At 36.3% G+C, this 14,115-nt stretch overlaps 1 protein-coding gene across 2 annotated transcripts in view; it reads left to right on the plus strand.

Annotated features, from left to right (window-relative positions):
- The first annotated feature begins 471 nt into the window (after positions 1-471).
- Positions 472-14,115, plus strand: part of RADX (RPA1 related single stranded DNA binding protein, X-linked) — a 71,387-nt gene continuing 57,743 nt past the window's right edge. The window contains exons 1-3 of one of the 2 annotated variants that reach the window (XM_033408852.2): positions 472-1,191; positions 8,684-8,826; positions 9,976-10,168. In XM_033408852.2, coding sequence (XP_033264743.1) covers positions 549-1,191; positions 8,684-8,826; positions 9,976-10,168 — 979 coding nt within the window. In that variant the 5' untranslated portion in view covers positions 472-548. The remainder of the gene's footprint in view (positions 1,192-8,683; positions 8,827-9,975; positions 10,169-14,115) is intronic. The other variant, XM_004281498.4, reaches the window with a different exon arrangement.

Raw genomic sequence — 14,115 nt, forward strand, 5'->3', positions numbered from 1 at the left:
ACCCATATTATCACATTCACGTATATCAAACTCTAATTTACCTTCTGTGGCTGGCCCAAGGCCAAAAGCCTGGAACTCCTGAGCTATGACTACTTGCCTCCCGCTTCCAGCCACATTCTCTTTTCTTGCCTCTCTGCACCCTCCTTTCCAGAAGAGCCACGAGGGCTCCTCCCCCTCCCTCTTGCTACTTTGTTTTGGAAACCATGGCGACCAACGCTTTTCCCGCTTCTATCCTGGCAAATGGGCGGGCACTAGGTTGGACGACCCAGTACGTATCCCCGGAAGTGACTGACTAGTAACAGTGCGGGGAGACAGAAACGTGCAGAGCGAGGAGCGGAGCCAGAGAGCTGACACGTGCAGAGCGAGGGGCGGAGCCAGAGAGCTGACGCACGCCCTCCTATAGGCTTCGTAGCTCCTCGACTGGGCGGAGCTTTACCAGTCAGCCCGGGCAGAGAGCAACCGTCGCGCAAGCGCGCGCTCTCATTCTCTCAGCCTCTGACGGGGAAAGTTAGGTTTTGGGAGCGAAGAGGGTACGCAGTCACCCCGCCATGTCTGGTGAGTTAGGTCAGCCGCAGGAAGGCCCGTCACATTCTGGGCTCTATCTGCCGAACCCTGAGGGAAATGAGGCTGAGGTCCAGAGAAGTGTGAACCAAAGGGTCGGTGCCCCAAGGCGCAGGTCCTGGATCCAAAACGTTCTTGAGCAAATAACGAACTCACCTCGCCGGTGTAGCACCCCGTCGGAGGTGGTGCCTGTCGCTGTTTTGGCCGTCCAGAGGTACCTGTTAGAGGGTGAGCCACGCGACATGGAACATAAACCTCCGCTTTATTGCTATGATGTGACGATCTCGGACGGGGTGTTCCGTGAGAAGTGCTATCTGGACCCCAGGCTGAATTTTCTCGTATATAAAAATATTCTCAAAGTTGGCATAGAAGTGAAAATTTCCAGAGTCTCGTGTATTTACAACGAGAAAAGATTAGGCCAGGGGATCCTGTGCATAGATAACGTCCACTGTGGGGAGCCCCTGGACTCTATTTCTTTAGAAATTCCCTTCAGAAATAGAGCGCACCGGGAAATCCCGGAGAGGCCGTTAAGAGGCGGAAAGAGCCATTACCTGGCCCTGTGGAATAACGAAGATCCATATGGAGATATCTGGTTAAGCAACAAGCGACCTGAAGAGCACAATTTTAACGGTAAGTAATTGGAGGGAACGACGGAGGGGTTAAGGTTTTCGGGAGCTTGCTTTAATGGGAAAGGAAACGAAGGTGCTTTGGTATTGTTAATTATAAGCCGGGAGTGGTAAGAGACAAGCTTTGATGGGTGACGGGGTTCCAGCTCGCGTCTTGCTTTGATTGTAAAAGTGGTCATTCAGGAAATGTCCGAATACATCTTAAATTTAATCTGACGAACGTAGTGATGTTGCAGTCAGTATTCCTCATGTGTTCGTTATACGTTTGACTACAGTGGAATTCATCCTAGTTTTAGTCCCATTCCAGTCATGGAAGTAGTACTTTCTGTGTTGGTTGGAAAGTGTATAGATTTGAATTCGGCATAAGCGTTGTAAATATTTGTGGTTTTGCCTGTTTTAACTGTCGTTCAAAAAAGGATGTTCCGTGATTTATTCCTTAATAATTCACATTTAATGAAACGCCATTTTCTATACCTTTGAGTGTGGCAGTTATGTAAATGTTGTTTTTTGAATGTGTGATTTTGTGGGAAAGCTTGGAATTCTCATTTTTATGTTTCTTATTACTTACCATGAACAATACTAACCTGAGAAGTTCAGTTCTTCTGTTTCAGAAGTAGGAAGTTAACCTGATAATGCTAGCTCGTCCGTCATCAGCAAATGCTCTAAAATATATTTTTATCTGTAAGAGATGGAATAAGGGGAATGATAGTACTACAGTGAGAGGCCCGCGTACCGCAAAAAAAAAAAAAAAGTGTAAGACCCAAGTACAGTAAAGTGTTGATGACAAAATATAGAAGTGGGTATATTGGTGTTCTTCTCAGGTTTGCTGTATGTTTGAAATTTTTAATAATAAAATGGGTGGAGTAAGAGACCCTTTTTGCCTTCTCGTATGCCTTCAACTTTTCTCTTAAGATGGGGAAAAATGAATTATATTACATTGCATGATTTGTTATTTCCACTTCTCTCAAACATCTTTAACGTACATCTTTTTATACACTTTTTCATAGTATGGATGTACCATGATTTATATAACCATGCCCACATTAATGGGTAATTTATAATTTTAGGCAGTTATTGGTTTTTCAGTTTTAAATCCAGTGCTGAGCATCATTAAGATATACCTGTATTTGTTCACTATGTGCAAGTATTTCTGTTGAATGGTTGGCTTCCTAGAACTGAAATTGCTGGGTTAAAGACTATTTGACTTTTTTAATTAAATGGATATTGACAGAGCAGCTTCTTAAAAGGTTGTGCTAATTTACATTACCACTAACATATATACGACAGTGTCCAATTCCCTGTACTATTATTTTAAATTATATGTTTTGACTTTTTCTAATTAATTTGTAGGATTTCTTTGCTAATGGGTATTAAGTTTTGTCTGCCGTATTTTGCAAATTATTTTCTCCCACTCCGTTCCTCTTAGTTTTGTGGTGCGATTTTGTGCTTTTAAAACTTTTCTATTAGGGTGTACACAGTAAAATAGAAGAGTCTTAAAAATACAGCTATCTATATATATATCTGTGTAACCACCCTCCTAGATCAAGATATAGAGCATTTCAAGAACCCCAAAAGGCTCCCTCTCCTCGTTCAATATCCTATTCTAAAGGTACCAATACGATCTCAGAGGCAGCGGTTTAAAAGGGAAGTTAGGGGAATTCCCTGGCGGTCCGAGTTAGGACTCCGCGCTTCCAGTGCTGGCGGCCAGGGTTCGATCCTTAGTGGGGGAGCTAAGATCCCGCAAAGCTGAGGGCGCAGCCAAAAAAGTAAAATAAAGTAAAAAGGAAGTTAGACTGTGCCACTCTCCTGCCTAAATCATTACAGTAGCTCCGCACTGCAAGAAAATCTAGACCTACCCAGGTCCACGTGGCGCTACGGCGGTTGGCAAACTGTCTGTAAAAAGCCGGATAGTAAATCTTTTTGTCTTTGCGAGACCTATGGTCTCTGCTGTAGCTGTTAAACTTTGCCATTGTTTATGGAAAGCAGCCACAGAAAATATGTAATTACATGGGTTTGGTTGTGTTAAAACTAGAACTTTATTAACAAAACCGGGCAGCAGCCTGGATTTGGCCTGAGGGCCGCAGTTTGCGGAGACCTGACCTACAAGGTGCCCTTACGCGCCTTTCTAACCGCTGTCCTCCGCCATTTTGTTTTGGCCACGCCAGCCGCCTTTTAAATCTTTAAACCTCCAAGCTCTGTCCTGCCCTCAGGTACTTTGCTCCTGCTTTTTCCTCTTTCTGGAAAGTTCCTTCCCATCCTCAGGTTTCAACTCAGATATATAAAATATATTAGAAAAGGGCTCTCTAAAATATGCATTCCTTCCGCATTTATTGTTATTACATCACCGTGCAAATGCCTTTCATAGAAGTGGTAACACACTGAAATTATTTTCTTTTCTTTCTTCTCCCACTAGTTTGTAAGATCCAGGAGGGCAAGCACTCTTGTTTTTTTTTTTCCCTCACTGCTGTGGGCTGTTTCTCCTATACCCAGAACAATGTCTGGAACATAGTAGGCATCCAATACAGGTTCATTGAATAAAGGAATGAATGAAATAAATTACATTCCTGGATTTTCTAATGTTGAACCACTTTTGTTTCTATTTGGTCATGCTTGTTATTGTTATATTTGTATATTCAAGTGAATTTGGTCCATAAGTTTTGTTATTTTTTAGGAGAGTACTATTTCAGTTCGATTTTGATATCAGGTTAATTAATATTAGCCTAGTAGGATGAGTTACCTGTTTTTCTGTACTTAGCAGAAATCATGTGTTCATTGAAAGTTTGGTAGATTTTATCCCTAAAACGATTTGAACCTGGGACCTTGGGCCGGGATTGGGAATTGGGAGAATGATTCCTTTTCAGTTTTTTGAAAAAGTGGTAAAACCAATAATGCTTTTAGTGCGTTAAAAGCATTAAAAAAGCACTCCCTGGTGGGCTTCCCCACCAGGGAAGCCCAGTAGTCTACATTTTTAAATCTCTGTCTTGTCAGTTACATCCCCTGATGCATTCCTAATGTTTGTGTCTTCACCCTTTTTTATGGTCAGCCTTGCCAGAAGTTTGTCTACTTTCTTGGTATTCAAAACTAACAAAAGACTTTTAGGGCTTCCCTGGTGGCGCAGTGGTTGGGAGTCCGCCTGCCGATGCAGGGGACACAGGTTCGTGCCCCGGTCCGGGAAGATCCCACATGCCGCAGAGCAGCTGGGCCCGTGAGCCATGGCCGCTGAGCCTATGCGTCTGGAGCCTGTGCTCCGCAACGGGAGAGGCCACAACAGTGAGAGGCCTGCGTACCGCAAGTCTATATTGGGGAGATGTTTCTACTTTATTTTTGCTGTCCTCTTTAATTCTTTTTACTTCCTTTGTTCTTTTTTTGGCGGTGGAGGGAGGGGTTCTACCTTCTTGAGTCCAATGCTTGGTTCATTTATTTCCTTGTTTATTTCTTCCAAAAGCTTTAACAGTTCTGAAGTTTCCCATGAGTACTGCTTTGGCTGTATCCCCCAGGTTTTGAAGTATAGAAATTTCATTATTACTCCTTACTCATATTTTCTGATTTTAAATTTGAGTTCCTCTTTACCCCCAAAAGGTTAGAAAAAGCTTACTTATTAGACATGAAGTTACTTATTATATGAAGTTTTTAAATTAAAGTATTCCATATCCTTATTTTATAATCTATTTTATTTGCCCATTCCTTTGAGAGGAATATTGGCTTCTCTTTATGTTGGTGGTTTTGTTCATTTCTCAACATCTAAGTTTTCGATTTAGATGTTGCTGTAATGTGTAAAGTTTCATAGCTTGTTAATATCTTGGTCGATTTTACTCTATCAATATAGAATGTATCTCTTAGTCCCCCTTTTTTTTGGCTGCACAGCACTGCATGGGGCATCTTAGTTCCCCCACCAGGAATGGAACTCGTGCCCCTTGCCGTGGAAGCACAGAGTTTTAACCACTGGACCGCCAGGGAAGTCCCTCTTAGTCCCTTTTTGCCTCAAATTATATTTTGTATATTTTGATAGTACTGTTTACCACTTCCACTGTCTTTTAGTTAGCATTTAGGGCAGTGATTTTCAAACATGACTGGGCATCCATATCGCCTCAAAAGTGTTTTAAAATTCAGATTGCTGCACCCCATCACCAGTTTCTGATTCAGTACAACTGCCCTAGAGTTTACATTTCTTTTTTTTTTTTTTTTTTTTGCGGTACGCGGGCCTCTGCCCCACCAGGGAAGCCCTAGAGTTTACATTTCTAACACATTGATGCTACTGGTGCAAAGGCCACACTTTGATAACCACTAGCCTAGTGTATGTATCTTGGTTCATCACTTTATTTCCATTTTGTTTTAGGTTTCTTTCTACAGCCAAGATTTTGCTTTTTGACCCAAACCAATTCTTTTTCTTTCAAGAGATGAATTTAATCCAATTAAATTTAATGTAATTAATGATTATACCTGTTCTTGCAGTCCTGCTTTGTTTAGTGTATGCCATGCTTTATTTTTTTTTACTATTTTTTTTTGCTTTCACAGGATTAAAATTTTTTTTCTTCTAGTGCTTTAGATGTAATATATTATATTTTTATTCTCTTTAATGTTTTAACAAAATCATTTGAACTTACATTTTATGTCAAGCTCCAGAATTATTTAGAATTTATAATATTCTCCTCCTGAACAAGACAAGAGGTTTAGGACTCTACTTGATCATGATGTAATTTGGCATACTGCTACATTGGATTTGCAGGTATTTGATTTAGGATTTTTGCCATCATAAATGTTTTGGGTTTATAGTTTTCTCTTTTGTACTATTTCTGTCATAATTTTTCAGGATTTATCTAAGTTTATAAAATGAATTGGTATAATTTCTATATTTTATTGTGCTCTAGAACAACTTATAGTTAAGAGAAAGAGCTATTCTTTGAAAATTATTAAAATGAAAATTGTTAAAAACCATATAAACCTGGTGCAATTTTGGGAGGTCATTATTTGTGAACTTTTTCATTTTCTTGCATGGTTATTGACCTGTTCCAGTGTTCTTCTGTTCCTTAGGGCAACAATATTGGTAATTCATATTTTTCTAGAAGATTATCTATTTCACTGATAGTTTCACATTTAGTGATATATAATTATATATAGTAATCTTTAAGATGATTTTCTCTATGTTTATAGTTGATCACATTCCAAACATTATTTTTTTGTTTGCTTTCTTCATGGTTGCACTTATTAAAGTTTTACCTTTTTATTAATTTTTCCAGGGAATTGGATTTGCCAGTTATACTGTTTTCTAATTCATTAGTTTCAGTTTTTAATCTTTATATTCCTTTCTATATTCCTTAGATTTATTCTTTTGCAGTGGTTTTCACTGTACGGTCCAAGGACCCCTAGGTGTTTCCCCAAGATCTTTTCAGGGGATTTGCAATGTTAAAAGTATTTTCATAATAATAATATTAAGGCTTTATTTATCTTTTTTTACTCTCATTCTCTCGGAAGTATAGAGTGGAGTTTTCCAGAGGGTACATGTCATGTGACATTGAAACAGACTGAATAAATGCCAAAGAAAATATGATTTATCCAGTTGTCTTCTACTAAGATAGACACTGAAGAGATTTGCAAAAATGTAAAACAATGCCACTCTTTCCACTACATTTTTGGTTTTGGAAAATATAGTCATTTTTCAAAAATATACCTTTTTATTATACATTAACAGGTTTATTATTGTTGTTTTAAAGGAATTAATGAATATTTTAATTTCTTAGTTTTACTTTATAGTATGGTAAATATGATAAATATTACCCACATAAACAAAAGCTTTTTGAGGTCTTCAGTAATTTTTAAGACTGTAAAGGGGTCCTGGGACCACAAAGTTTGAGAAACACTATTGTATTGCTTACTAACTTTTTATATTGAATATGTAGTTTATTATTATTTTCATTCTTTCTTTTGATAATGAACCCACTTATTTCTATGAATTTACACAGATTCATCATTGTCTATGTATAACCTGTAATTTTTTTTTAGATTTCAGAGATATGTATATTCTATGAAGTTAATGAGTTTTTTTGTTTGTTTGTTTGTTTGTTTTTACCCAATCTGGGAAAATGTTAACCAAGCACGTATCTGATCATGGCTAACTGTCTGGACTCAATTGTAGCAGAAACAGTGGCTCTTACAACTGTGGTTTTATAAAATCATGTAGCTCTTGAATTTATTCCGGCTGGTAAAGGTGGTATATGTGCCTTCATTGATGAAGAGTGTTCCACATACCTTCTAGATAATTCAGAGGTGATCTACAATTTGTTTGACCATATTTAAAAGGAAATCACTTAATTACGTCACATCAAATATTAGGATCTGTGATCCTGGGCTAGTAATGTATTGGGAGAATCTGGAGGGAAATTTACACAAGATACCCTAATACTGAAAATAGTGTAGGGGGGCAGTGTTAATGGTACAATTGTAGTTATAAAAGGCCATTTAAACTTTTATTGAAAAGAAATTACAAGAATGGTTTTCATGCCAGAGTTGAGTAGGTGATACATTATATAAATAAAAATGGAAGTGGAGGATGCCTTAAAGAAATAAATATTGGAAAAAATACAAATACACATTTTAAAAGTTGGGACTGTGGGCTATGAGAGAGCAAAATGTGGAGAAAATTGCAGATGGAACCCCTCTTAACCAAGGAAGAATAAAATTAGAAATACAAGTTAATCTTTTAAAGATGGTGAATAGCTTTTAAGCAGTTTTGGCACTTGCTAGCAGGTTTGGAGATTAAAACATTTCAAAGTAAATTATGTGGCGTATGAGAAGGTAATATGTGCTATGTAGAAAAATAAAATGGGATGGAAGATAAGTAAGGGGATCAGTTTTCTATAGGGTGGTTATGGCTAACATCACTGAGAAAGTGACCTTTGAGCAAAACTTGAAGGAGAAGAGAAAGTCACTCGGGTATCTAAGAGGAAATCACTTGGGTATCTAAGAGGAAGACATTCCAGACCCAGGGAACAGCAAGTGCAAAGGCCCTGTTACAGGACCATGTCTGGAATGTTTGGGAAATTTCGAACTTATACATATGAGACTAAGGTGAGGGCAGTAAAGAGATATATCATGAAACAATTCTATAAGTTAAATATATAAGTGCCATGGAAAATATTCCATGGCATTGAGTTTTTTCTTAAGGGAGGTAAGTTTCGATCCAAGTCTTCCAGGAAGTAATTACACAGTTTGATGAGGTAGAGGGCATTCCAGATGGAACATTCCATCTAGATGTGTTAGTTAACATAGGTGTTTACCTATATTCTAGTCACATAGTAAGTCATATATATATTTTAGCTATTATTATTAGGGATAATATTTATTACTAAGTTTTATATGTGAGAAGTATACAGACTGGTTTAGCTGGTGAGAAGGAGTTGCTTTGGGTATGATCTGGCTACCATTTTTAACCAATAAAATAGAATTTTGAAATTACCATGACATATTTAGTAGGATTTTTTTTCTTTTTTGTATTCTAGATACCAGAATAATTTCCCTTTCTCACCTTGAAATGACCTGGTCTAACATAAGGAATTTTCCTGCATTGCTTGTGAGAATCTTGCATAAATCAAAACTGCGATACTATGGAAAACCCAATAAAAAGATGATTGAGCCATACCAGGTATAAGTAGTGATAAGATATTATATGTTAATTTAGCACTCATAAATTATAACTTACAGACCTGACTCTTTATTAGGATAATTTATGTTTAAATAACATATTTTAAAGTTCAACTTAATAATTTTAAAAATGAACAGATACATATTTCAAGGTATTTTTCTATGTAGTTTCTTATAGAAAAAGAAGTTCTTTCTGTATTAGTGCCCTTTAGTTCCCTTGATCCAGCTGGTCTCCTTCACACCTTTTTCTGTATCTTCAACTTCTTCTTTACTGTGCTTTCTACACCAGCATATAAATATAGTCTAGTCTTCCATTTTAAAAAAGGAAAAAAATCTCCTTTGACATCAGGACTCCTGTATTCCCTCTGTTCTTCTCTTCAGGCAAGCTCCTTGAAGTAGTCTACACTATATGTTTTCACTTTCTTGCCTCCCTTTTACTTCTCAACACAATTAGTTTGACTTTTTGCTTCAGCTGGTAACTCACCAGAGACCTTCTAATTGTCCAATCTATCTGACACTTTTCTGTTATCTTGACACTCTATGTCATATGGTGCTGATTTCTGTCCTGTGTTTTTTTTTAAACTTAACATTTTACTGTATTTCCACATGTTATCAAGAACTATTTTAGGTGCTTTATTAAGCTTTTATAGTAAAAGTTATACATATTTACAGGGAATTTGGAAAATGTATAAAGATATATAAAGTTGATAAATAATATCAAGCCAAATCTTACCACTCAGAGAGAACCACTGTAATATTAAAGTGTATTTTATTCCCCCTTTTTATATGTGTATATCATATATATACACATATCTGTGATATCATATGTGTGTCATAGATAGCACATCTATGCATATATGTATGCCTATCATATATTACATATAACTATGGCATATATCATAGTAAGTTATCTTACAAAATGGGAATCATATTGTATATAAAATTTTGTATCATTTAACATTTTCTTAAGTATTTTCTCATATTACTAAAAATTCTTCATTTATAACTTTTCATCATTATAGAGTCTCTCATATCATAAATTATTCAGTGATTCTTCTATAGTTTTGCTTCCTCATTCTTAAAATAAAATTTGAACACCCTGTAGATTAAAGTAACAAATATTCATGTGCTTTTACTCTTTTTTAACTAGACCTTTTTGGAAGTTGCTGACAGTTCAGGCGCTGTGTCAGTGATTATGTGGAATGCCCTGTGTCCTGAGTGGTATAAAAGTTTGCACGTTGGTTTAGTTCTTCTGCTTCAAGATTATTCTATTAAAAAGAGTCACCCCCTCAGGATGCAGCCTCTCCCTGTGGATCCACAGATCAAACTAATTTCTACAATGGGTTAAGTATTCAATGAATTTGTTATTTTATCGCTATTTTGTTTGTATAAATTTGCAAAGTACCATATCAGTCAAAAGCCCTTAAAAATTACTGAAGCTGTTAGAACCTGACAGACTTTAAATTCTTTTGTCCATAAAAATTTTTGAGCAATCACTTAATAAATATGTTTATTTATTATTGCATTTTTTAAGAAAAATCATCTGAGATATATATTGTTGATTAATGAATGAGTGCCGCTTGGGATGTACTTATTTTCTTTCATTTTTTGTATTAAAATATTAAATTAATGACTTGAAGATAATTTTTGGTACTACGAGGTGCTATTTGAAAAGGCTTTTGTCAAAATTTTATTTTGAAATAATTTCAAACTTACATAAAAGTTGAAAGGATAGTATGAAGAACTCTCATATACCTTTCACACAGATTCAACAATTGGTAACATTTACCTTTGCTTTGTCATTCCTCCACTACATATATATACACACATACACACACACATATGTATTTATCACCTCTGAACCGTTTGACAGTAAGTGGCAGCCATCATACATACCCCTTTACCTCTAAACACTTCAGTAATATTTCACTCTATATTTCCTAAGAACGAGAACATTCTATTATGTAATCACAGTATAGTTATCAAAATCAGGAAATTTAAAATTGATATAATACTATTATCTAACCTATGGTCAATATTCAAATGTTGCCAATTGCTACAATCTTGAAAGGGCTCTTCCTGATTAGTATTGAAATCACAGTACTGACATCTTGGCATCATCCTAAATATTTTGGGAGCATTAGAATTAATATAGTAAGTGATTGCTTTAAGATGTGGATGTGGTTTTTTTTTGCATTTCCCTTTTTCAAAATTGTAGGACACATCATTCAACAATTTTAAGCATTGTTTTTGGCTTGTCATAGTTTTATACTGGACCTTTATTTCTGTGTATTCTGAACTCCCTAGCTGACCCATTAAGCTTAATTATGTAAAGAATGTTCAAATAATGAAGCCTTTGTTCACTGTTTACTGAAATATATGTTTAGGAAAATCTCATATGATTCTCTATTAAAATCTTAAGCATTTGGTAGACATCAATCTTGCTGGATGAACAGGTCATTACTTAGATAGTTTGGTACAACCAGTCCATAATCTCATTACTCTTTATTACAGGAGAAATTAAACTCATATTGCTACTGAGACTTAATTAAGAAAATGTAGTAAAATTTGGCGAGAGGAAGCTAATTCAAAATATGTATTATTATGTCTGCCAATTTATAAATTCTTTCCCACAACCAAGCATCTCCAGGTGACAAAATTGCTTTAGTAAAAATTGAGACATTCTTTGTCAATAACAGATAAAGTAAGTAACTTTGTCAATGTCACATAATAAATCACTGGCGTAGTGAAAATTGAAACCTAGTTTTCCTGATACCTAATCTAGTGTTCTTTTTACTAAATACAGTGTTTTCTGGTGTAAAGAAAATTAATTTCTATCACAGTTTTTATGTGTCTGTGGACAAATCTAGAAATGTGTCTGTACTAATAGCTGCTTCTAAACCTTAAAAACATATGGAAAGTGGGACAATAGACAGCATGTGACAAGTAGATACAGCCATTAGAATGTAGCAGTGAAACTGATTGAGCTGTATGCTACCTCTGCTACATAGAATTATAGGGCCAGATTTTCATAATGGAAACTCTCTTTTTAGGATATGAGAAGCTATTTACATTTTCAAGTGAATAATTGCAAATATAGAAATCATTTTTAAAGTGAGAGCCTTGATGAGAATATATTGAAAACGTTCCTTTTAGCCTTTACAACAGTCTTACTTATTAGTGTTAGCATCAGTCTCTGTTATCCCATACCTTTTTGATAAGTAATAGGACTTTGTTCCTCTTTATCAGGGGTCAGCAAACTATTTCTATAAAGAACCAGACAGTGGGCTTCCCTGGTGGCGCAGTGGTTGAGAATCTGCCTGCTAATGCAGGGGACACGGGTTCGAGCCCTGGTCTGGGAAGATCCCACATGCCAAGGAGCAACTAGGCCCGTGAGCCACAAGTACTGAGCCTGCGCGTCTGGAGCCTGTGCTCTGCAACAAGAGAGGCCGCGATAGTGAGAGGCCCGCGTACCGCGATGAAGAGTAGCCCCCGCTTGCCACAACTAGAGAAAGCCCTCGCACAGAAACGAAGACCCAACACAGCAAAAATAAATTAATTAATAAACTCCTATCCCCAACATCTTCTTAAAAAAAAAAAAAAAAAGAACCAGACAGTGAGTACTATAAGCTGTGCAGGCAGTATAGTCTTCTTCACAACAACTCAGCTCTGCCTTTATAGAGTGAAAGCAGCCAGAGATAATATGTAAACGAATGGGCTTGGCTGTGTTACCGTAAAACTCTATTTGCAAAACACAGGCATCCATCTACAGGCCATAGTTTGCCAAGTCTATGTGTATAAGTAGATGTCAATACTGGCTGTACATTAGTATCACTTGGGGAGCTTTAAAGAATCATGAGCACCCCACCCTCAGAGATTCTGAATTAATTACTCTGAAGAGGGGACCAAGACATTGGTGTGTCTCTAAAACTCCTCAGGTGATTCTAATGTACAGCCAGGGTTGAAAACTATTGATATATGATCTTTTAAAACCTCAGTATGATTAATGATCTTTTGAAGGGAAAAAAAGTTTTGTAAACCATGCTAGGCACAAGGGACACAAAGATAAGTAATATAGAATTCTACCCTTAAAATTAGTCTAACAGGGTAACATATGTAAAATGAACAAATTACAGTAAAATGAAAGACTGCTGACAGTAAACAGTAAGAAAAAAGAATGAATGGAAGGGGAGAGGAAATGAACAGAAATTGAGGAAAGAATGAATGGTCTGGAGAGTGGGAGAATGGGTTGAATTGGAGAAAGTATAAGTGAGGGTTAGGAATAATAGCAGGGTAGTTTAAATGTTATGAGAGGAAAAATGAGAAAGCGTATGTAGTTGGGGCCGGTTTGGTCAGTTTAGGAATAAAGATCTGATAGCATCACTGCCTTCTAGGTGTCGATGTTGGAAGACAAATTATTGGGGTAATTTAGCTTGGTTTATTTTTTCATACTTACACATATAGTTCCAAGTTATACAAACTAAGACGCAATTTTTTAAAAAACTAAATAAATGGAAGCGTATAAAGATGAAAATTCTATTGCAAAAAAAAAGGACATATTTGCTGGTAATGTATGCTTTGTATATTGCCATTTTGTATATCATTCTGTCCCCGTATACAAAATAGTATTCAGTTGGCATACACAAATAATAAACCTTTTAAAGTCTTGAGATTTTCAGACTGTATGGCATAATACATATTGAGATAATAGCATCAAGTGTTTTTGGTTTGGGGCAAAGGAGGTTTTTAATTGATTCAAAATCCTAGCATTTTAGAGCTGGGGGCGACCTTGAATATAACTGAGTAACTATGGCTATGAAAGTGCTTTGTAAAATGCAAACCATTTTCTAGGTGCAAGGTGTAATACAAACCTTCCTCACTCATATATGAAAAGGTAAAAGTGAATTTTCTAGTCACATGGATGGTAATAGGCAAAAAAAGAAAGCAATTATTTTCATCCTGGTTTAATCTTTGTTTGCTACATAGCAAATTCTTAGAAAAATATTACTGGCATTAAAGAAATAGAAAGCCCAGATAGTTCTATAACTGTTAAAGAAAATGAACCAGAGGTTTAAAATCATCTCACAAAGAAAATACCAGGCAGGTACCATTTTACAGGCAAATTCTAGCAAACATTGAAGGAATGTACCATTCCAAAACTATTCCAGATAATAGAATAAGAGGGCATACTCTGTAACTCATTCTTTGCTACCAGTATAACTTTGATAATCAAAACCAAACAAGAATATTATTAATGAGGAAAATTAAAGACTAGCTTCCACTATGAACA

The sequence above is a fragment of the Orcinus orca genome, chromosome X (assembly GCF_937001465.1).
Source record: "Orcinus orca chromosome X, mOrcOrc1.1, whole genome shotgun sequence".
NCBI classification, from domain to species: Eukaryota; Metazoa; Chordata; class Mammalia; order Artiodactyla; family Delphinidae; genus Orcinus; species Orcinus orca.